This window comes from Pocillopora verrucosa, chromosome 1 (genome assembly GCF_036669915.1).
Source record: "Pocillopora verrucosa isolate sample1 chromosome 1, ASM3666991v2, whole genome shotgun sequence".
Taxonomy (NCBI): Eukaryota; Metazoa; Cnidaria; class Anthozoa; order Scleractinia; family Pocilloporidae; genus Pocillopora; species Pocillopora verrucosa.
The window spans coordinates 13,310,992-13,335,146 of record NC_089312.1 but is presented as its reverse complement, the minus strand read 5'-3'; the positions used below and the strand labels follow the sequence as shown (position 1 = coordinate 13,335,146).

General features: G+C 35.0%; 3 protein-coding genes across 4 annotated transcripts; 1 reads left to right on the top strand and 2 right to left on the bottom strand.

Moving 5' to 3' along the window:
- The first annotated feature begins 133 nt into the window (after positions 1–133).
- Positions 134–7,392, top strand: LOC131786271 (pantothenate kinase 3-like). Its single transcript, XM_059103302.2, has 7 exons — positions 134–449; positions 1,772–2,127; positions 2,363–2,610; positions 4,492–4,668; positions 5,126–5,249; positions 5,472–5,597; positions 6,610–7,392. The coding sequence occupies exons 1-7, from the start codon at positions 440–442 to the stop codon at positions 6,688–6,690; spliced, it is 1,122 nt and encodes a 373-aa protein (XP_058959285.1). The 5' UTR covers positions 134–439; the 3' UTR covers positions 6,691–7,392.
- Positions 7,393–7,699: 307 nt separating this feature from the next.
- On the bottom strand, positions 7,700–16,066 carry LOC131786270 (5'-nucleotidase domain-containing protein 1-like). Of its 2 annotated transcripts, none has more exons than XM_059103299.2 (14): positions 15,914–16,066; positions 15,713–15,807; positions 14,651–14,722; positions 13,776–13,885; positions 13,552–13,637; positions 12,665–12,749; positions 12,044–12,218; positions 11,102–11,154; positions 10,837–10,881; positions 10,460–10,578; positions 10,208–10,330; positions 9,613–9,666; positions 9,018–9,240; positions 7,700–8,496 (listed from the first exon to the last, which is right to left on the bottom strand). In XM_059103299.2, exons 1-14 carry the CDS (start codon positions 15,995–15,997, stop codon positions 8,408–8,410), a joined length of 1,413 nt encoding a protein of 470 aa, XP_058959282.2. In that variant the 5' UTR covers positions 15,998–16,066; the 3' UTR covers positions 7,700–8,407. The 2 variants fall into 2 exon arrangements, with proteins under 2 accessions (XP_058959282.2, XP_058959284.2); XM_059103301.2 differs by having other exon boundaries at positions 9,613–9,663.
- A 1,098-nt stretch (positions 16,067–17,164) lies between these two features.
- LOC131786338 (transmembrane protein 127) lies at positions 17,165–23,410 on the bottom strand. The gene is made up of 3 exons (XM_059103379.2): positions 23,066–23,410; positions 21,447–21,614; positions 17,165–20,586 (listed from the first exon to the last, which is right to left on the bottom strand). Exons 1-3 carry the CDS (start codon positions 23,319–23,321, stop codon positions 20,288–20,290), a joined length of 723 nt encoding a protein of 240 aa, XP_058959362.1. The 5' UTR covers positions 23,322–23,410; the 3' UTR covers positions 17,165–20,287.
- Positions 23,411–24,155: the final 745 nt, after the last annotated feature.

Below are 24,155 nucleotides of genomic sequence, written 5' to 3'. Positions count from 1 at the left end.
GCTAACGCAGGAATTATGGGTAAATCCCTTGACTCTGAGATATTTTGTATATTCGTACACAAATAGGGATAGTCCGGCTAAGTAATGCCGCGGACCATTCAAACCCTTCGTACGCTCGCCCCAGTCCTTCAGGATCTCCAAGGACACGTTGACGGATATAGTGCACGCTTGGGAGATCACCCTGGGAGATCGCCGGTAATTTGTACAGTTGTGTGACTTATGGAACCTTGAAAAACTGTTTGAGATATAAAAGTGGTCAGTAGTGGACTTACGGCCTTTGGAATGGCGGCAAGTTAGCACGTTATTTTACGGGATATAATGGATCATTAGTCAAGCGCAAATCTCATGACGTAGAAACATGACACGATGTATCTGAGGAGCGTGACGTGTCTGGCGTAAATAGACAAGTTTGGACAGAGGGAAGTAACTGAGAACTGAAATGAATAAAGGTTAGTCTCAAACAAAACATATCTTTAGAAGAAATGATACGTAACTTGAATTATAATCTTACAAATCTCTTATATAAACTTATTTAAGATTTAAAATATTTACGCTTCAGTTGCAAAGATCAAAATTGCATAATCGTTCACTGAATGTAGTATCACCCATGGCTAGTCCCGCCCTATTTCCTCTCTTTGTTTTTATTGTGTATGTGCATGTATGTATTTGTGTGTGTATTGAGGTAGAATGTCAAGTAAACATGTCCTGTGTGTGTTTCAGGCTCTGGGCGGGTAAGGTAATTTAAAATGTACCAATTCTATGTTGAACTTAGTAATCTGCATAGACCTCTGTGGCTTGTCTGTTTTGTTTACCCATTTCAGGTCTCAAGGGAATTTCCAGCTTTATCTTTTAAAAATTATGCATACATTTGGATGTGAACAAGAAGGAATATAAAGGACACTTTTCTATATTATTATCACTTAGGGTGAAATGAGTAAACAAAACATACAAACTAAGAAGTCTATTGATGCAAACTTAATGAAAATTTTATTAACTAAAGTTGTTTATTAATTTAGTCAGTCATTTATCATTCTTTGTTTTGTTGTAAAAGTTGAGCAAGACTGGCTGCCTTTTTATAAAGCATTGGATGTTATGGGAGAAATTAACAACCTCTAACTTATGGGATCAGAACCTCTTATACTGGAAATCAAGTTCCAAAAACATAAACAGAAATGTTTTCCACAATTTGTCTTTTCCTCACTCAAGAAGGAGTAAACTTGTTTTTTAAGGAGATAAGTAAATTTGAATTCATGAGGAAAAACAATTAATATTTAATGGATTCCAGGTGAGTCCTGTTAGTCATGACTAAAATTACAACACATTTTGTTTTTTCAAATGCTCTTAACACCATGAGCAGTGTTCTCCCTTATTTCACGCATGACAGGTAAAATAGATTTTCAAACTGGTAAAGCGATCTCTTTACCAGTTGAATTTTCAAGAATTCCAAGCAATTTTAAATGGTAATAAGAGGTACTACAGGCGCTAAATGTTACCAGTTACTGCCTGAAAAGGAGAATGCTGCATGAGCAAAAACACTGCCATAAGCTTAATGTAGTGCATTAATTGCAACATTAATGTCCACAAAAAATTCTGTGGCTTCTTAATTTCATCAACACAGCTGTAAGATACTGTATTTCTTTTATTCATTGTAAGTCTTTTGAAGGTCTCATTATGAAGAAAATCTGTAAGTATTTTTTCTTGCCTTTTCACCCCGCCCCACTACAGGTGTATTTCAGTATCATTTGTTTTATGATTATTGTTGTTTTCCTAGCTCGACTTCCCTGCTTTGGCTTGGACATTGGAGGAAGCTTGGTCAAATTAGTGTACTTTGAGCCATGCAATTTACAAATAAACCGTAATGGACAAGACAAAGTTGGCTTGGAGGCAATACAAGATTTTATCAAGTCAAATGTTAATTATGGAGAAACAGGAGCTAGAGATGAAAGGTTGGCAATGGAAAATGTGGTTTTGGGAGGAAGAAAAGGACATTTACATTTTATTAGATTTTCAACTGATGTGGTGGGAAAATTTCTTTTACTTGCTGAAGAATTAAATGCATCAGTCCTTAATGACAAGGTGTGTGCCACTGGTGGAGGAGCATTCAAATTTGAAAAGGATTTTAAAGAGGTATGTCTTTGTTTTCAGCTAGATATTACTTTTTATTGTTTTTCAAGAGGGCTTGGAAATGAATCCTGAAGTCTGATTAGTGTGAAAAACACCTTTCCTGAAGAGAAACTGTTTTTTTTTTCTCCAATTTTTTCCAGAAGTAACATCTCACTAATTAAGCTCTCTGTTCTCATCAATCAATGCTGTTTTAATTTTCCAAGCCAGCCTTAAATCTCTGAACATCTAAACCTTGCAGATCCTAGGTGTACAACTTGTGAAGTATGATGAACTTGAATGTCTCATTCATGGCATACACTTCATCAACTCTTCCTGCATAAATGAATGTTACTACTGGAACAACCTGCACTGTTTAGAGAAGTCAGAAAAAGTACCGTATAACTTTGACTTGAATCCTTATCCTTATATTGTGGTAAACATTGGTTCTGGAGTCAGCATTTTGTTTGTGGAATCTGCAGAAAAGTTTTCAAGGATAAGTGGTACCAGGTAAAACTTTCAATTACTTGCTATTACTCTGTGACAGTCATAGGTCTGCCAAATTGATAATTTTGCAGTACCCATCTTTGCATTATTTATTATAATTTGCTTTTACTAAATGCACCATCATAACAACAGATTGTTGTCAAGATTGTGGTCTCCAGGGTTCTCAATAAGTTAGAGAGTTGATGGCTAACTAAATGAAGTAAACAGCCGACAAGTCAACAGCTCCTTCCTAGGGTCTTGGCATGCTCTCATACAAAACATTATTTTTTAAATGTAGAGGCTCTGAAGCGCTATTTTATGTATTGCAGTGAAACCTTAATTAAGTGACCTCTGCTAAGCCAGATCCCAAAGTTAACATCTTATATTTCCCTTGTAATGAACTAAAATTCAGCAGACACCTCTATTAAGCAGAAGTGGGCACTAAAATAAATTGTATTTGGCTAATTTTTATTGTTAAAAACCTCTGTTAAGCAGACACCTGACTGAATTGACAATGTAGTGTGTAAGATTACATCCTTGAAATAGTCAATTAAATGTAATCCATCCAAAAGAAAGAGTGAATGTACCTCGTGTATTATCATGGCTGTTTTGCTGTTATGTTTTTGCATTATTACCAACAAATTAAGGTAATGAACTTGAACTCTACATAGCTTTGTTAACAACATGGAACTTTATCACAGTACAAAATAAAACATAAATTGTTAATCGTTAACAAATATTGCACAATTTTTACAAACCTCTATTAAGTGGACACCCTTTATTAAGTGGACACTTGGGAAGGTCCCAAGGGTGTCCACTTAACAGAGGTCTCACTTTATTTTTGAGGTATATGCCAGGAAATATGGCAGTTGGTTGGCTAGGTAAGCATGCTGAAGGAAGAGATTGGAAGAGTGCTTAGTCAGTGAGAGAATGTAAAAGCAAATAATATGTTTTTGTTCAGTACAAGAATGGCTTTAAGAAAATTATTTGTTCGTGAAATTTATTGTAGCAGTGACTTGTTTTAGTTTTTATAATTACAGTTTACTGTTCACAACCACACACATTGCTTCATCAAAAGTAGGCAGCTCAGAAATCTGGTAGCTGGTTTTCCAGCTGATGGCCATCTCTTATTGAGAACCCTGGGTTTCAAACTTCCAGTGGCAGCAGCACTAATTCACCCTCAAACTCCCAGAAGTGATCAAAACATGTTTAACATGTAACTTCTCTTTCAAAAGAGAAATGTAATCATTTGTCTCATGATGCAGTCACTTTGGATGTGGATCATGATGTTTTGACTGCATACTGCTAGTCTTCTTTAGGTGCCTTAAGAAGTCTAGCAGTATGCAGTCAAAACTGTGATCCACATCCAAAGTGACCACATTGTGAGACAAACAATTACATCTCTTTTTTGAAAGATCCTGGTCTTCATTGCCTGAAGAAGAGTAGCAATATACTGTTGAAATGCTGGGATCCACATCCAATGTGACCACATCGTGAGACTAATGATTATATTTCTCTTTTGAAAGTGTTATTTACCACAATGGCTGACAAAAACCAATTTTACAAAGTAACTTCTCCCCATAAAATCCATGCATTATCAAGCAAAAAAGTAATAAGAATATTCAAAATTTTTTTTTTTTAATTTAAAAAAAAAAGAATATTCAAGCTTATCAGATCAGACTTATCTTGATGTAATACCAAATTTTTGTAACTAATTTAGGGAAATGTGTAACAGCTAGAGGAGAGAATTAACAGTCAGATCTTGGGAGTTAAAGGGTCAAAGGACACATTGATATTAGAGAATTAAGGTCAGAAGCATGTTAGTTGTGTAATTGGTGATGAAAGATAGAATTTTTTTTGTAGATCAAAGGCTAACCTCTTTTGAACAAAATTGTCTTCCTTTAGTCTTGGAGGTGGAACATTTCTAGGCCTTTGTTGCTTGTTAACTGGCTGCTTGTCATTTGATGAAGCTCTTTCCATGGCTGAAGAGGGTGACAGCACAAAAGTTGATAAACTGGTGCGAGATATCTATGGTGGGGACTATTCTAAGTTTGGTTTACAAGGAGATACAGTTGCAAGCAGGTATATCTCTTATGAACAAGAATAAGTGAGTGAGAATTTGTGAAATTTTACTTGCTACAAATTCTCAAATTAATTCAGGCTTCCATATTCCACAAAACAATAACAGTGATCTCCTACATAAGATGCCAGTTAACCCTTGAACTCCCAAAAGTGATTAACATGTAACTTCTCCCTACAATATTCTTACAATTTCTAGCAAACAGGTGATGAGAATACTCAAACTTATCAGGTACATGTTGTTATCTTGATCTAAACCCAAATTCTCATAACCAGTTAACAAGGAAGCATAAAGCATCTTTAAAGGAGAATTCATGATCAGATCTTGGGAGTTAAAGGGTTAATACACAATTTTGTGTTTTATTAGTATTTTAAATATTTATTCACCTAGTAATAAGTCCTACAAATTAATAATCATTATGTGTCATTTTATTTTAATGTGAAATTCTGTTTTATTAAGTTTTGGGAAGATGTGCTGTGAACAGAACAGATCTGCAGTGAGCAAAAATGATTTAGCAAGAGCCATGCTTATCACCATAACTAACAACATTGGTTCAATTGCAAGAATGTGTGCTGTCAATCATGTGAGTGCTGTTAAGTGAAACAGTGTTGTTGTGTGTGTTTCATAGACCAACTGTGGCAGTTTAATGTAGTATCAGACCTAGAGACAAAGAGGAGGTGGTGAACAACCTCTAACCTAAGGAGAAACAGAAGGGAGGGGAGGGTACAGCTACATATAGGCTAAACAACCTCTGGGGTGTTTTACTAGTCATGAGGATATTAAATTTTGTTTGTAACATTTTCAGAAGGTAGAATGTGTGGTATTTGTGGGCAACTTCCTTCGCTGTAACACAATAGCCATGAAGCTGCTTGCTTATGCAATGGATTATTGGTCCAAAGGAACAATGAAAGCTCTATTTCTGACGCATGAGGTAGGCCTTTCTATGTTGCTTTTGAATCTTGAATTGAATTTATTTTACACAACTAACCAAACCAAAAAATAACAAAAAAACAAACAAACAGTAATACCATAGACGCAAGTGGAATAAAGTTATGGAATAATGACTCTATAATTTGTATCATGATGACTACAGTTTATATAATAAACTGAATAGCAGAACTTTAATTGGCTCTTATGTATGATCTATTGGAGGTCAGATGCTTAGATGACATCATCATAGAAAACAAAAATATTCTATGTTGCTGTGGTTCTGGACAGTAGTAGATGACAGATGGTGGCAATGTCAGTGACACAGTCAGCTGCACCTTGTGTGCCAATTTTTTTGTTCTTTCTACATTTTGATGTCAACTATGATCTATTACTGATCAGAGGCATGGCAACATGGGATCTATTTGTTAATGCAATTTACAGGGAAGAATTAGAATTTTAAGAACCTGTGAATGAGCTGTAGATTAAAGATAACTTACAGATCAGAAAAGAAAAATAGTAATCATTAAATGAAGTCTTTTAAAGGATATGCTTTTATGGTAATGATTCCATTAAGCACCCTTCATTTGTTCCAATAAACACCTGGTCACTGGTAAGTGCCCCCCCCCCCTTCCCGCCTCAAGTTTGTTTTTGTAATAAGCACCCCTAAACATCCTCATTCCAATGGGCAGTCCAAGAAGTGCCCCCTATTCTGTTTCAGTGATAGCACTTTCTCAACCACTATTATCTGAATAATTATTGTGTATATTTGTTTGTATTCAAATAAACACGAAAGCTTTGTTCTTCCCATTCTACTGTTTCTCAAACCAGAAATGAGTGCACTGTTTGTAATAAGTTCCCTTCCTTGAGGTACCAAATGTTCATAAGTGCTTTAGGCTCTAATCAAATCAGTCATGGAAGAATGCACCAATGAATATGAGATTAAAAAGACTATTAAATAAAAAAATATGATGTACAATTGTTCGTAGTAATTTATCTTAAATTGTTGTTTGTAGGGTTATTTTGGTGCTGTTGGTGCTTTGCTTGAACTTAAAACAAGAATGAAAGGTGACAAAGATTGCCAAATCACCACTTAAATCCATCATAGTTTTTATAATGAAAATTCATCATTCATTATTTTATGTAAATTTTAAGTAAACAAAAGCATAATACAAGGGGTAGTGATAATAAAAGTACAAAAGATAAATTACAATTTTATTTAATTCCTGAAAAGGATTTTTTAGTAATAGTCTGGTTGATAAAAAAAAGTAGGATTGGAAGACTTGGATATAACCTAATGATACTTGAAAAATAAGGTTTTAGAATTTCCCTCAAAGGGCTTCAATTTATTTAGTAATTTTCAACTTGCCAAGGGCATTTTCAGTCAGTGATCACTCACTGTGGTTTTACATACTCAAAATTGGTGTATTAATTTTGCTATTTAAATGAAGTACAGTTGTATGGTAAAGTAATAAGATATGATGTCCTTTTATATGTACAGAAGGATCCAAAACAAAAATGTTGTAATTATATCTGTTCTTAATACTCCTGACGCAAGCATTATACTTTTAGAAATCTAATTCAATTATTTAAGGTGCACTATTTGATAACTGGGACAATTTTGTAACTGCATTAAATATTGATATGAAACATAATTCTATTCATAGTGTCATAGTATGTCAGAGGGAGAGTGTTGGGTGTTGTACATGCTCCAAAAGTTCCTTCAACATTTTATAATAATAAGTGCAATCAATAGGTCATTTACTGAGAGGTTCATTTCAAATTTGCCTTTTTTCCCCATCCATAAAATAAACAGTTTTTTGTCACAGTGCACTCCAGCTTCTGGCCTTTGATTTGTACAGACGGTGTCTAAATGGAAAATTTCAGACCCTATGTTCCCAAATGCAAAATTTTAATGGTGTTGATCCCAGCCTTGACCTCAAACTACACTGAAAGGAAAGGAAAGGCATTGTTACTCTTTACGGTTAGACCCACTGCCAAAAAAAGAAGAATGGACCCCAATGATGCTTTTTAATTGGGTAGATTGGAAAAGTACAGGTTGATAGCATTTTCAAATGACTGAATGATTGACAGCACATTATATGATAAGCTGAATTATACACGCATTTTAATTGCTTCCTGCTTTTATTGGAAGACAGACCCACAGATGATGTCACCATTAACAACATTCCATTTTTTTTTTTCATCCTATAAAACAAATAGTACTGTAACTGATGACAAAAGACACAAATATTTGGTAAGAGCATGCTGCTCCTCATGTACAACCTTTTTTGTTTTCACCACATTTTGTCTTCTGTGATCTTTTACTGAAAAGATGCATGGCAATATGAGATCCTTAATTTGTACACCATCACAGGAACAGCGAACTATTAAAAACTGAGGACCACTCCATACAAGGAGTATCGTTAAAACATTACAGGTGCTGTTCTTACACTCATTCATCATTATTCAGTAAAGGCCACCCACACATTACAAAATTCTGAGACAACAATATTAAAATTTTTTAATGATTGGTAATGATGAATAGCAAAAATGATTTTTTAAAAATGTAACTATATACAACAAAACATTTTATTGCTGTCTTTTATAGTTAAATAAAGTTACATTAGCTAAAACTGACAGGAAACTAGGCATTTCTGGTAAATTCCTACAGACAACTTTTGCAATGGCACGAGTAACAGAAAATTTAAAGTAATATTTCATGATAGAGAACTAAATTTGACCTCACAATTCTTAATAAAATAGATTGCATACCAGTGATTAAATGACTATAAGAAACATATTAAGTTGTTTTTAATTTAAATGAAGAGACTTAGGACTTCCTGGATAGAAACCTCCCTTTGAAAGACTGAAGGCTTCAAATGCATGGTCTGGAGACAGTTCTAAGGAAACACAAGAAAAATTGTCAAGAGAGCAGTATTTGGTTTAGTAAAACTTTTGGTGATAAATCACCACAAAGTTGTCCTTTTCAGGTAAGAGAAAGGTATTTTCTCAAAGAAAATTTAAACAGAGCTTTGTCATTGTCGTCTTATCTTAACCCTTTAACTCCCAAGATCTGATTGTTAATTCTCCCCTCTAGCTGCTACACATTTTTCTGATAATGAGCTTTAAGAATTTGGTGTTAGATCAAGCTAACAACTTCTACCTGCTAAGTTTGAGTATCCTCATTACCTGCTTGCCAGATAATGTACAGACATTAAAATGGGAAAAGTAACAACTGTTTAGAATTTAAAGGGTTAAATTCCAAATTTACATTTCACAGGTTTTTTATTTGCAATTTATGTACATTTTTTTTATCTCTAGTGGGAACCACAACTGTGTATAGTTTTAAATTGTCTGCAACATATGGCTGAATGCATATGTTGCATATCATGTGAAAACAAAGAACATAATTCACACTAACCTGTGATGAAATCTAGCCGTGGAATTACAAAAGTGCTATATTTCTGTATCAAATCTCCCCAGAAAGTATTGATTTGTTTCCTTCCAGATGTTTTCACAAGGTCATGATCTCCATCTAACTTACAATCAATAATTTTATCTTGACAAGTATCAGCATGCACAAAGAATGAACCCCATTGCTTTGACAACAGAACCTCTTCTTTGCAGCTTTCAATCTCAATATCCTGCAGGGGACAACAAATATGGTGTTGTAACACCAAAATGTCACGCATTAGTAGCAATCCACTCAAACACAACATTATTTGGGTGTAAAGTAAATTAAATCTGTTCTTGTTTGAACTTCTACAGTGAGTGGCAAAGTTGGCATACCTCCCAAAACTAGGTTGGTCTGCAACCCCCACTCAACCTTATAAACAGAAATCTTGAAATTCATCTAGAAAATATTGCGATAAGAGAAAGGGGGAGATAAAAGAAAGTTATAAAAAAAATCAAAACATAGTAGAATGTACCAAGACTTTTGCCACTCACTATAGTTCAGGACTTAATTGAATTTCAGCCAAAATGTTTAATATTGTGGCTTTTACAATTCAACATACTTGCACAGACAGTCTTGCTTTCTTTGATTTTGGACCATCCTCAAGGCAATCCTGCTGATGAAAACATTGTAAAAACAACAACAAAATCACTATTTTGAAAATTGTGCATCCATGTATTTAATTTAACAACAAATATAAGGTGGAAGCCTTGGCTTCTACTGAGAATACAACAAAAAGTAACAAAACCATAACTGCTCATCACTGTAACAGTTGAACTTGGAACTTCACTGCCTCTTTCACTGAACAGACTTTTAAGTTAAGCTAAGCTGTATATAGTTGATATCAACATCAGCTAACCTATCTCTAGTGAAATAAATAGACTTTTCCAGCAAGGATCAGTACAAAGGAGCAGGCCGCAACAGTTCTTCAGTTTACTGAGAAATTTTCAAGACAGTCAAATTCACTGACTCAAAATGGGGTTTTCTACATTATGTAGGTTACCAGACTGATTTTGAAATACACTGCAGAATGCTACAAGTAGAATGCATATTTATTTAAAATCTATCAAATAAGCCATGACACGACTGGTGTAAACTCAAAACTCTTCCAATCAGCAACTATTTTCTGTATTCTGAAGCAGGATGAAAAAGAATACCTGATCTTGACATGTAACCATTCCTTCAGATTCCATCTCTTCCAGCACGGTAACAACATTCCAATCACCAAAGACTACTGATGGATACAGATCTGATCTGATGCTGTCTCCAAAGTACAAGACCTATATGTGTTGTATAATTAAGAGGGTCAAAAAAGGTAATGTACCTATTGCATGTTATTTTGGCTGTATTTTTAAGTTTGATATGAGTATATTATAAGCTGAGCCTACAACTACAGTTACAGTAATTACCTTTGGCGTATCCTGGTCTGTCTGCTTTTGAAAAAATATGTTTAAATCCTTGTGATTTCCTTTACTGTACATCTTGTTTTCTTGAAGCTCTTGAACAGGGCATACTTCCTTTTCACCATCTGAAGGTACCAATCAAGAATTAAGAAACATGTAATACAGTAACTACATGTAGAATAAACACTATAAACTTTAAAAAATAAACAGAACTTTGAGCCCAACCTTTTTCAAAATTGCCATTTCCAACCTAACTGAACAAAATGGTTGATTTCGTTGAGATAAAATTTAATTCTATTGATAAAAATTAATTAATCCAATACTTTGATTTTAAAGCAATATTACAAATATATATTAAATAATAATTATTTAATGCATCTTACCAAGTTCAAGGAACTTAATGAGTGGCTCTTCTGACTTGAAAAATCCTTTTTTAGGTTGAAGAGAAAAATATTAAGTACTGACAAATAAAATAATAAACATACACTAATAACTAATTGTACAATGTAAATGTATCACAGTGTATAGGCAACAGAACAATGATAGAAATTGGTAGCTACTTCTCTTTCACTCCATCAAGTAAGATATGGTAAAGAACTAAATTTACAGGAGATAAAATAAGCAACGCTTATGTTATCAAAAACAAACCTGGTTTGCCTGCTGCACACACAACCATGTCAAACATCTCTGGCCAGTGTTTTCTGCAAAAGAATATTTTTGTAAGATCAGAAGAACTGTACTTGTTAATAATAATTTCTTATTTATGGTTAAAAAGGGTTGTAAGTGGAGTACATCACTGGGAGTATTTTAGTGTCAGGAATTGAAGTGAAAATGAACTGCTGATTTGAAGCAGTTGGTATTAATAATAAATTACTATCTAATGAAAGAATCAAGTCCCTTTAGTGATCACTTTAGTTAGGAACAAAGTAGAAGAAAATCAGAACAGAAAAACATTTAACTATAGCATACAAATGCACTTAAAGATTGTGTTCTCCCCATCTGGATCTAAACATGTCAGAGAGATTGAATCCATAAAGTGGTTATCAAGAAGGCTCCATATGGTTTTTGAGTGTGTGGGATTTGGACACAAATATAGTGTGAGCTTTAAAAATGTCACCAAGTAAACAAACATGGCATCTTGATAAGATTGCACAATTGTTACCTAAAAAGGTGTGTCAAAACAGTATAAAACAATACAGTTTTTATATAAAGTGTAATGGGTTTTCAGCAACTATACCCATAATATCCATAGGCCCTCTAGCCTGAAATAGGGTTTGACAGAAAGAAAACACAGAGGGAAAGATTGCAAAAAGGCAACAGATTCAAAAGGTAAGGTATATACCCTCAGATATCCATCTTGGCAAAGTCCTATTTTAAGAAGTAATTATTTGGAAGAAAGAAAAAAAGAGATTTTTCAAATGAGAGCTATAGTGTTTCCTTAGATACATTTTTTTGAAAATTGGCTCAGTCCTAGCCACATACAGCTGGTATCTAAGACACCATTTGTGTTCAAATCTGTCAGAGCTAATTGAAAATATTTAGAAAAATGAAAAATTAAAGAATATTGCCAAAGCATTTAGGTTCACTCACCCTACTGCATAATTCATAAGAAGATTTGTATAATCTATATCTGAATTGGTGAGAAGGAAGACTGTTTGTTTTGTCTCTTTCATTGACTTGATCCAGTTGATAATTTTCTCAGGAGAAGGTTTTACAAACTTGGATATATTTCTCTTCAGGTTGTAAAAGTACTGTTCTTGTTTGTCTGAAAAAGAAAGGAGAAAAACTCAAACTAAATTCAGATCTTCTGTTGGAGAAACAAAGCCTCAGAGTTCTGTTATTTGCCAGGCAAATTATTTTAAAGATAATAATTACAGTTGATCAAATGTATCTGAATGACCACAGCTTTAATTTACACAATCCTTCCTTTAGACTATTTATGATGATAAAATATTGCTACAAAGAAATTTAGTTTCCCACAACTTTTGATACAAGAGTTTCACTGAAACCATAAAACACTGTCTACTGTCTCTTGACTTATTGTCACATTATGATTAATCACCTACAGGTATTGGTTTGAATCCAAAAAAGGTCTGTCTTATTGAAATGCTCCCATTTTACTAGTCAAGGTAAATTTGATGCCAATGATGCAAGCAATTAATTTATGGGTTTGATACCTCTTAAAAATGGTAGTTCATTAAAATGACTCACCTATATTGAATGATGAAGGATTAAAAATTTTCCTTAAAGAGAAAATTATATCAGGCCAAAAATTATACTCCTCTGGTTTTCCAAACTAACAGAAGAGAGAGAAACAGGAACTATGTGATGTATCACTTTCACTGAGTGTTGAAAAAGGAACAAAATGGTCAACACTTTATAAACATTTAGATATTGCAAATATCCTATTGGTAAACTGTGAAAACCATAAAAATTTTAAAAAATAATAATCAAATGTATAAACGTTTAATTTGACCCTGTAATACATCAAACATGAGAGGTAGTGCTTGACCCTAAGTTCCAACTCTCAAAAGAGTTGAAAACAGTAAACATCTACATATAAGAACCAGGATATTTCTCAGGCAAGCTGCACGCAGATTTCCATTCTTTGCGGTAGTATTTTTTATAATTGTGACCATAAGTTTATCATTAGTACAAGTTTATTCCTTTTTTTCCAGCCATGGAAACTTTAACTATTAGAGATATGGGTGAGGTCCTTTAACTGCAACACCAACTACAAACATTTTGTTCATCAGGATTACATTTAACAACACAAACTCTTCAGAATTCTCAACATTCTGAACATTACTACTTGGTTGTTTCTTTAATGAAAGGGTGATTCAAACTGTCCCTCTTTGCCAGGCTAAATGGGTATGTATCTTTTGGTGAATTTAAATACCAATAAGATCCTGTAGGCCCTTAATTCACCATATTCTCAAATACAGAAGTGTACTGTGTCTAAAAAACACTCTTGGTATGGGTTTTACCTTCACAAAAAGAAGGAACATGATTCTGAAGACATCTATCAAATGAATGCTAATACTATAGAACAATAATAAGAGATTTCTTCCATGTAAATACTCAAAAATCATATCTACCTTTTTGTCAGTTATGTCAACAATACGAGCACATATAACCAACACTGGAAGGTCAAAGTAATTTTCAAACACTCTGAAAATGTTGGCTGAAAAGAAATTTGTAAAATACTGTTAATTTTTAATAAATTTATATAAGGTAAACATTTTGTTAAAATACATTGATTGCTAGGATTTCTACTGATTAAAAACTACAGAACTGTACTGTCTTTAAACATTTAACATACAATGCTGAATGGGATTTTCTTTCAGGATGTTAAACTTTGGCCATATGCATTGTTCCCCATAGCAATCTGTAATCTCTTTCCTTGTCAACTGTTGTGTACCATGTGAAGCCCTGAGGTGAAGAGACATTGATTACATCTTTTCAGAATTACATCATCATAATGTCCTCTTAAACTTGCTCTTTATGGTAAATGATACAGATGCCGCAAGCAGGTGGGCATCCTGTCACTTTGCATTTCATACATTCATTTTGTCTCGCATAGTTAGGTGACATGCCATGTACTATAAAAAACCCTGCAACTACTTGTTTCAAAAAGCATCTTTTTCCACCAGATTATATTAATTTTTTTAACAAATTTCCTGTAAGACATATAATAGTAATCCACAACAGATAGATGGTATGTAAGATGTTTCCATTTCTGAAACCTCAAAAACCTTAACCTGATAAAGTGGAACAAATTTATGGTTAGTTCAGGCATCAGCATGCATTCAAAAAAATATCAAGCACATTGTTAGGAACTTTGGAGAGCACAAAAGATGCATGACAGTTCTTTGCCAAGTAACCACGAACAACTCTCACTAGATTCTTGAGCACGACCAATTAAAGATACTAGGTATATCTTCAATAGCTGACAATACCTTTAAGCGTTTGCACACTTCATCAGTATGCATATTATCCTTATTGTTCTCTATACATTTCCTAAGGTGCTGACAAGGAGAATTTGATTAACAATCAAGAGATTCTTTAGTTGTTGCTCATTTCCTTTTTTCTTGTTACTTTTATGAGTGATTCAGCTGGGATGAAATTAGACACTAGTCCCTCTCATGGGTGATAGCTCATTAAGAACCTTGCAATAACTTCAGGCATATTACTCACCTTAAAATAAAGCCATCTACTCCAAGTTTTAAAATATTTCCCTTTTTGGTATCCAGGACCAAGCCTTTCAGGCTGAAAAATTAGTGAAATACTGCCAACTGTATCAGAATTTAAATAACATTTCACTATAATTATACTTTGTTCGCAGACTACAATGCAAATTTACTACACAATCTTCTGAAAACTCTTTCTTGACTATACCCTGTCCTTCTCCATTCCTACTTTGTTTTGTAAGGTATTTTCTTCTTTTTTTCTTGTATATGTTTTTAATAAATTTCCATGACACTTGAAATTCCTAAAAACCTGTTATAGTATGGATGGAGAGAAGTGATCAAAACAAAAACAAAAACAAAAAGACCCCGTCGATGACCACAAGTAAGACATACAATGGAATGTAAAGAAATCTATGGCAATTTCAGACACTGATAGGTCAATTTAGAAGAGCCCATGAGCTTTTGGTTCCTTTGGTGCATGACTTTTGCACCAGTCTAAGTGAGGTGGCAACATTCGTGACCTGTGTAGCAATTTGTTCATCTTTCTTGTCAACACACTCAAAGAATGGTACACCTGTTGTCAATCAACTATCTGTCAATGCATCAATAGATGTGGATGAAGGCTAGGTTCCAGGGGTTGGGGGGGGGACTTCCAAGTAATGGGCTGATGGAGATGTGCCGCTAGATGAGGTTTGCATTTTCATGCCTGGATTAATCTTAAAGGGGTTACATTTCTGATAAAGTTTACACACTTTTGGAATTTTTGGGTTAAGAAAATTCTGTTTGGTAGGGACTTAAAAATGGGAAGCACGGGGGTTCTGAGAGGCCAGCTGCACCTACTCAGCAAACATTGGACCGAGTACCCTTCTGGTTACAATCAATTCTTGAGGAGAAAAGGAAGTTAGGAACACGGGAACGCAGATCTGACAGCAGTTTATTTTCTCTCACTGCTTCGTCGTTATTCACATACACAGTCTATATTATTTGATTCCCGGGTGTAAGTCACAAAAGGAAGGCGATATTAGCTTGACTTAATTATGGTGCTTCGAACTGCGAATCCAACTCGTACCAGAAATCCTTGAAATCTTCAAAGTCATCCTCCAGCAAGCTACAATCGTATCCTCTTTCTTTCACTAAGACTTGCGCAAAACAACTGTATATCATCTACAACAAGAAGACTGTCTTAGTTGTCAACTAACCATAAGCCTTATTAATAGCAAAGGAATATGCAGAACGAGTACCTCATTCGACTAGTAACTTGGTGACTTACCGGATAAAGATTATCAAGTCTGTACTGAATGAACGTGTGATCAAGATCAAAGCCGATGCAATCATAATCTCTTAGACGGGCCATATTGAGGGACCGCGTCGTGTTCTTAGATGTTGCAAACGCGTGTAAACTGACGCAATGCGCGCCATGCGGCATGCGCGCCTCAAGAGGAAATTCATTTCCAGATCTCCTCTCCTCTTGACCATAACCTCTCTTTCGAAAGAAGTACTGTGGTTGATCAGATTTGGACGGAAGTTGTGAACTGTAGAAGGAAGTGACTCCTGGTCTAGAGGTCCGGATTCGAGACCTGGCTCGGTCAGTGTGTTGTGTTCTTGGGAAAAACACTTTCCGCCCAGGAGTATAAATGGATACTGCCGAATTTTCAGGAAAGTTCGTCTACTTTATTGGTCTCATTAGTGATATAAAAGTATATAGTAAATCAGTGGTAGAAATGAAAAGACCAGAAAGGATTGCGCAAACGGAAAAAGTATCCCAGGTGAGGCACAACCTAAAATCTAAGTTAAAAAAAATCCTGATAAGAGATTAAAGAAGATTTTTAAACATACTTTTTAGACTAGAAAAATGGTCATGAGGGGCGAGGTTGGAGATGATGTTCCAGGGTTTTACAATCCTATTAAAAAAGCGAGGCCTGAAAAGTCACGGCTTCACAGTAAGCAGGTTTTAGTACGAGGGTAGGGTTGTTAGAGTGAGATTGGCCATGTGTGCCAAAAGTAACATATCGATCAATATTTGCATCTGTACATCCGGAAATACAATTATAGAGAAAAGACAAGATCTCTGAGTTGATGGTAGTAAGCGGAGAGTCAGCAGTCGTTGTTTGTAGGACATCTTGCCAGTTTGAGTTCTTAGTATCAAGTGTGATGAAATATTGGGGGTTACTTTGTAATGGACTAGCATCCCACCACCGGGGGAGTTGTAATATACTACTAGTCACTTCACATTAAGGAAACCAGGATAAGCTCCAGCTGGGTGGGTCAATAGGCTTGAGTACAGACTTTTATAAAGTACCTAACTGTACTCTACAACCACTGAATGAATGACTCAACTTCCTGACCCTCTCTGATCACATCTGTTGTGAATATCACACACACAGATTTATGACAGCATGACTGTCTGGAAATTAACCCTTAAGCCCCTATCTATCTCAATCCTCTGATGAGTTGGAACAAACTTACTCAAAATTCAAGGTCTAATTAAAGTAATATTCAACAGGCAAATTATGATACTTAATTTTGATAAAAAAGGCATTGTTTATTTTTATTAAGCTATGTACAGAAACATGTATGTCATTATTACTGGATGCTACAACTATAAAATTGCAATTTATTAAAGGAGATATTTTTATCAAGGTGTCTTGTTTTCAGAATGACTTTTTTTTCATCATGGACTGCATCTCCATTTTTACATTCATGTACCTTTCAACAAAATACAAATTTTTCAAATACTTGATCTGCAAACTTCAGAAAATGCTAAGAAAGGAGTCTTCTTTTCATACAAAAATAATTTTGTAGCATGCAAACAAAAGTTGTTTTCTTGGAAACCAAGAATTTGTCATGAACTTAAAAAATTGCACAAGCTAGCAGCAACTTTACTGGCAGAGGCCAAATGGTTTCAGTTGACCATAAGAAATGTCAGAAATAATACTCTACATGAACAAAATGACTTGAATTCCTAACTACTAGCAGAAAGTTTTGAGCTGATAAGAGTTCAAGTTGTTGGGAGTTGAGAACAAATGACCAGAAATAAGGAAAAATACTGTGTTTCCTCAGTGGATTTTTGTTCAAATCATCTACCGTAATACACTGGTCAAGCAGAAGTGGAACATGTGAAAGAAGGTTTTAACCAGCAAAGCTTTGTGAAGATACTATGTGCTGTAGCTGAACAATTACCTAAAACCCAAAAGGCCTGAATGAGACTGAAATGTAATGCAAAAAAAAGGGACAACACTTCCACAGGGAAAGCCAAAAGGCTTGGATAACTTCAAGGATCATTGAAGGACAGAATGTGGGTTACATATCATGACATGAACGCTTACATTATTATGCAATAAAACCAATACTGGCCAAGACACCTAATGCACCTTCAAAATTGGTGCCCTCAAGCCTGCAGTCCACTAGAGCAAAGCTGCATTCAAGGTACAGGCTTATATGATCCAGAAAGTCACTAAGCAGTTTGTTTTAGACACCATATAACTTCTAAATCAGCTATATGTAACAAACTTAAACTGAAAGCTCAATAGAAAGGTGTAGAAGAGGTGAAGGGGTTTTTCACCTCATCTACATTCCTTGCTAAATTTTTAAGTATTATTGTTACGACTAATGCTAAGTTGGCCTCTGCTATTCCAAAGCTAGTTGATTGGCCGTACTTCTTAAATTCATGACAAGTAATAATTTACTTAACCATCTAAATGTTATTTTACAAATTGAATACAATCTGGATCCAATTCATTTGCAAACTACTGAATAAGATAGACAAAACTGCCCCCCCATAAAATTCACTTTATATGTCTACATCTGTACACCAAGTCTTTCTTGAATTACAAATGGATTCAAATTTTCTACAAATAATTGTCACATTTTTTCCTTTTCAGTGTATCTTGTCCATTAAAATCCTTGCTTCTACAAGGAATCACAAGAAAATGGAGCTGCTACAAGTAAATTTTAGTGAGTTTCAACTCTTTTGCTTTACCAAAAAATATATAAAATTGCTCAGCAGCTATTTCACATAAAGCTGCTAATCACTTAATGAGTTTTCTGCTAGCGTTTTTTCTTTTTTCTGTATGGCATCAAACTTTTCCTGATAGATTTTCCAACTCACCAGTTTCATCACTTTTATAACCCTCATTGCAAAAAAAAAAAAAGGAATGATCTTCTCTATATTTTGCGGGCAAGGCAGAGAATATTTTTGCTTTTTTGGTTGAAAGTGTCATCACTTTACAAAATGTAATGATATATATGTGGCTAACCTTCAAATAAGATATGCATAGCTTTCTCATGGTATTCAATGGAATATGTGTAACCTGTACTTTTGGCAGACACATATTAGACAAGTATGTACGTCAATACAAAACAAGTGAAAAGTAAGACATTCTGAGGATACAACACTAGAAAATGTCGTATGACTATTTAATACCATGCCATTAAAAATATAGTGCCTAACAAAATCAGTATGACAAAAGGAATTTTGATTAGTATTCAGCTTCCTATTTTCTACAATCTTATGACAACTTTGAAACTTTCATAATGTAAAAATTAATGTCAAATACAGTAATTATACCATTGCATAAATTTTTGAAAGAAACTAGAATCAGCAACAGTTACCAAACTTCTGCAGGACTAAAATTTTAGTGCACACTGGGAAGGTTGTATTTAACACCATTGATTATAAAACTGCCTTTGTGTTATGTGAGCAGCTATATTTTCTATGACATAGAATCAAGTTTCTTAAGTTATGCCTTATAAAGGCAAATTCAAATTTCAGCTTTCATCAAAATGCTTTAAACTAAGGAAGTGGAATCAAAAAATGTGTCACAGCTGACCTTCATCCACTTTAGGACACAGACAAAAATCAAATGATGTACTTTCCAAACACCTCAAAATTCTTACTCATACATGCACTTACCAACAGTTACAAAGTCTAAAACTGGTAATTTTCACCATAAAAATCAACACTTATATCCATTCAAGATTTGCAAACATGTACCACCTGCTAATACATCAATCAATTGAAGCCCTCTCCCCCTCCCCCCAAGAAAGCCCTCGAGCATTTGGACTAACACATCAATCAATTGAAGCCCACCAACCCTTCCCCCCCTTAGGAAAGCCCCCAAGCATTTTAACTTTTGAAGATTGGTTAGTTCAAATTACCACCCCACCCTTTCAGACTAAAATAGGGTGTTCAAATGCCCCACCCAAGGTTGGATTTGATGACCAATTTCTTGGGAGAAAGGCATGATCAGGTATAGTGTTTTTCTTGTGAACCTTTTCTTCTGAGCCATCTGCTTGTGAAAGTGAACTCTCTGCCTTTAAGCACTTCCATATTAAAAGATAAAACACATGTGATCTGGTGGAGAGACTTGACAGTTCCAGTATCGAATTGGCCCCTAGGGGATTTTAAAGCTTCAAATTGATTGGTACATGAGGTACAGTTGAAAACACTAAATGACCAAGGAAACATAGCCTGCTGTTGAAATGCAATGCCTTCTGGGAAAAAATTGAAGTCATTAAAATTTTCTGAAAATTGAAAACTAACATCAATGTCCTGTTAGAATTTCTGATTTCACTTCCTTGTCTGCATATAACTACTAATATTATTATACCTACATTGTAAGAGTTAGTTCACTAATTGTGGTGATCAGGGTGAGTATGCGGGAGGTGGAACATCTGAGATACTGTCAGCAGGTACCATGGAGTACATCAGTTCAAGGGATAGCTCTTCATCAGATTGAGTTCTTTCTCTCATGCGGTGTAGATAACAGTGCATAACTAAACTCAATGCAGTTGCCAGTACCGATGATCCTCCTGCAGCCACCACAAGACAAAAACTGATCTCAAATTTAACTTTGGCGGGATCACTACTGTCCTCTTCACCAACTTCTTCAAGTATCCTTGTCACCATGTAAACAATAATGATTGTAGCAACACACATCACAACTGCAGAAAAATTGAACAGCAGCTGAAAATTACTGTTAACTGACTTCATCAAGTAATTATATTTTATTATACAATAGACTTACTATGAAATATCTGATTGGTTGAGAGCATATAGCATGTGAAGTTAACATGATGACTGCAATATCTGCAGTGGATATTGCATTTATTATGTTGAGTTCAAAGTCTGCCAAGTTTCCCAGCCTCTCATCTGTGCAGTGTTCTCAAACTTTTGCAGACTCAAACAGAAGTGTCTTCTTTTGCAATGTGTTTTAAAAATGTATGAATAAAACAATTACTGAATTGGTTTTTGCACCACATCATGCATTATCAAACCTTGTGTCTGATTTATCTACCTCAGCCTTAGGCTTCAGCAGCTAAATATCCACCATCAATTTTTTCTTCATCCTTAATGTAATTTACAGTTGTAGCTGTGATTACCAACGTCATCAATCCTTATATTATCCAAATAAAAAATAACACATGAAAAACAATAGGAACAATAAACAGTGTTTCAGTGTCTTCAAGATATTAAGTATTTACCTATATGACTTGACAATGAGGACAAAACTATGTTGTGAATACTAGTTCAGAATCATGAATAAAGGGGGTAATTTTCTAAAGAACTGTGGTGCTGTGTTCCCCATTTGCTCTGACAAAGGGCTAATGCTTGAAACATCAGCTTTGAAACTCTAATTGGTGGCCTATTTACATTTCTCTATCAACTCAGTTGATAAAACCAAAATTATCTTACTTAGAATTAGATTGATTAGAAGTCTATCATCAGACAAATTACACCTGTCATATATTTCTACTCAATGACAACACTTTCTTAGTTATCAACACAAGACATTGATTCTTACCTGTAACTACATTTCCAATAGAATAATCCTTGACTACTTTGAGACATCTGTTTAATGTGCCACACAAATCCAGCAAACAGGCAAACATGCTAAACACAATTCCCACACAACTTAGTGCAACAACCAGTCGTAAGAGAAGTACAATGGTGCTTGTGTAACAGTATGAAGCTGTAAACAACAATAAAAGATTCTAAATACTACAGAAAACTGCACCCACTCCAAACATGCCATATCCCCTGTCCATAACTATTGAGAAACCAAACATTTCCATGTCCTCCCCATTTATATAAACAAACATTACAAGGGTGATAACAGATGTTAAAATTCTACACGACCATAGTACAATCAGAAATTTCCCCCTTTCCCAAAAATTAAAAGAAATTGATACTTTATGCAAACAAGAAACAAAAATCTTATCAAACCAGTGGTAAGAATCAAAAACAAGTGCATAGGAGTAAAAAATAAGCACTCTTTTCTTAAAGGATGAGAATGTAAAATGAACAGCAAACAAGGCAGCTTGAAACCATTAAGAACTTCAATACCCCCAAAAAGGGTTTTTTTCCTTCAAGTTGAAAAATTTTTTAGATCCCAAAATTTCTTTAATTCATGCTTTGTATATGTGTATACTTGCAATCACATGCTTTGATTATGTATTCTCACCTTTTACAACTCAAATATAAATTATTTAAGTAAGCCTTTTCATAAGTGGGACTAGAATGCTATTTCTGTGGTGATAACTGTTGGAACCCATCACTTGCAAGAATAAACAACATGGGGCACAAGACACAAGTATACATCAGCACAGAGGTAGTAGATTTACCTCAACTGGCTGTTGGGTAGCAACTTGCTGTACCAGTACATGCTTGATTTTAGATTTGCAGTGTGCAGAAGACACAAGTTTATTTGAGAGCTAACATGGAGTATGCCTTGCTCAAATATATCCACACCTTGACTCTAAATGTCTTGTTTGCATTTTACTTGGCAATTGGCATAAGCAATGTAGACGGCAGTTGGCAGGTTTGAGTCTTGACACGTTTTATTAAGGATCAACCAACATTTTTCTTAATCAAAGACTTAAAAACATACCGAATTATTTCAAGTAATGTCCTTCTGATCGACCAAAAATTACCCATTAACTAAATATCTGAAAATATGAAGTCAAAATATTTTTGATTCTATCCATGAACAACTGAAAACAGCTTCTTTCAGTAACGATGTGACCTAAGAAATATTCAGAATTTTGAATTTAGTAGAGCAACAATTAAGGTATCCATTTCCTTAATAACATTTAATCCGTTTGAAAGAAAAAAATGGGTCAGTGGAGAAAAAGTTTTCAGTCGTCTCCGTAGCGATCGAATTGGTCATCGCATTATTGTTAATCAATTTAGCAGCTAAACTTGCACTATCTATTACAAAGGTTGAAGAAAATTAATTGGAGACTGTTATGACAACTGATCGGATATAAAATAGGTTTTTGCAAATAATACAACAGATCAAGGAGTTTAAGAAAAAGCAAATGAGGAAGTAGCAATTATGATCAACTTCGCTCAAATGACATAATTTGGAAAGGGTTTCCACATAACATGTCAAATTCTTCTAAGGCTTCCCATCAGACTTACTCAGTTCCTCGGGGTGTTTATATGCAATGACTTTGTACAAGCCAATGTACCTTCCTTCGCACTTTCCACTGACGATGTGAAGCCATTTCGGTTCTGCCTCTGCGATTGCAAGAAGCACAGCGGATGCAAGGGCAAAAAATGCGGAAAAGATGTTGCGTTCGTATTCTGGTTTTGGGCGACGTGAACTCCGACGATTTCTGGATCGACGTCTTAAATGACTACTGTGATTTGGGAAATATAAAGGTCTCGGTAGCATTCCAAAACAGCCACGATCTCCCAGGTTTCTCTCCTTCAAGAAAAGTCCAAAACAGGGCTAAACAATATGGCAGCTCAGCGAAGTGAAAATATGTTATGATTGCGTGAATGCACTGGGTCGGGTTACAGTCTGATCACGTGACAAATTTGGTTCGTTTCTAGAGAAACTTGGTTGCGTTGTTGGGGAAGTACGTACATCACGATAATTTGGTTTTAACACCTGAGTTGATAATCAGCCACCGTAGAGAGTTTCAAAGCTAACGTTTCGATTGTTAGCCCTTCGTCGGAGTGAAGGGAGGGATGGTGGCTTTCGTGTATGTGTGTGTGTGCGTGCTTAAATGCAGAAAAGAGAGCCTCGCTATTGGTGGGAATATGGTGACCTCTTTTTAGCAGGGCTAACAAAAACCAAGACACCAACCGACAGCACTTAATCTCCCCCTCCGCCCCCCCCCCTCCCCCCACCGAGTTCGGGTCCACCGCACTCCTAAAGATTAAATGAGAAGTACCATATTTCCTTTATCTTTTTCCTTGCATTGACAGTCTTACTACAGCCTTTTATTCAAATGGACGCTATAAAACATGGAGCATAAAAAGAAAAAAGGAAATGATGAAATAGGGAACACGTAACAGATCCCAACAGTCCAATCTCAAATACCCCCTTCCTTCACAAAATATTAATTTGAAGTGGTTCATTCCAGTTCCGTTTTTCCTTTAAGAAGACATAGAAGAAAATTTTTTGTTTTATTTTTCTTCAAATCGTGGTGTTAATTGGAGTTCCAGTCTCACCTTGCAATGCGTCGAAAACTGTTAGCCATGTTTTAACATGACACTTAAA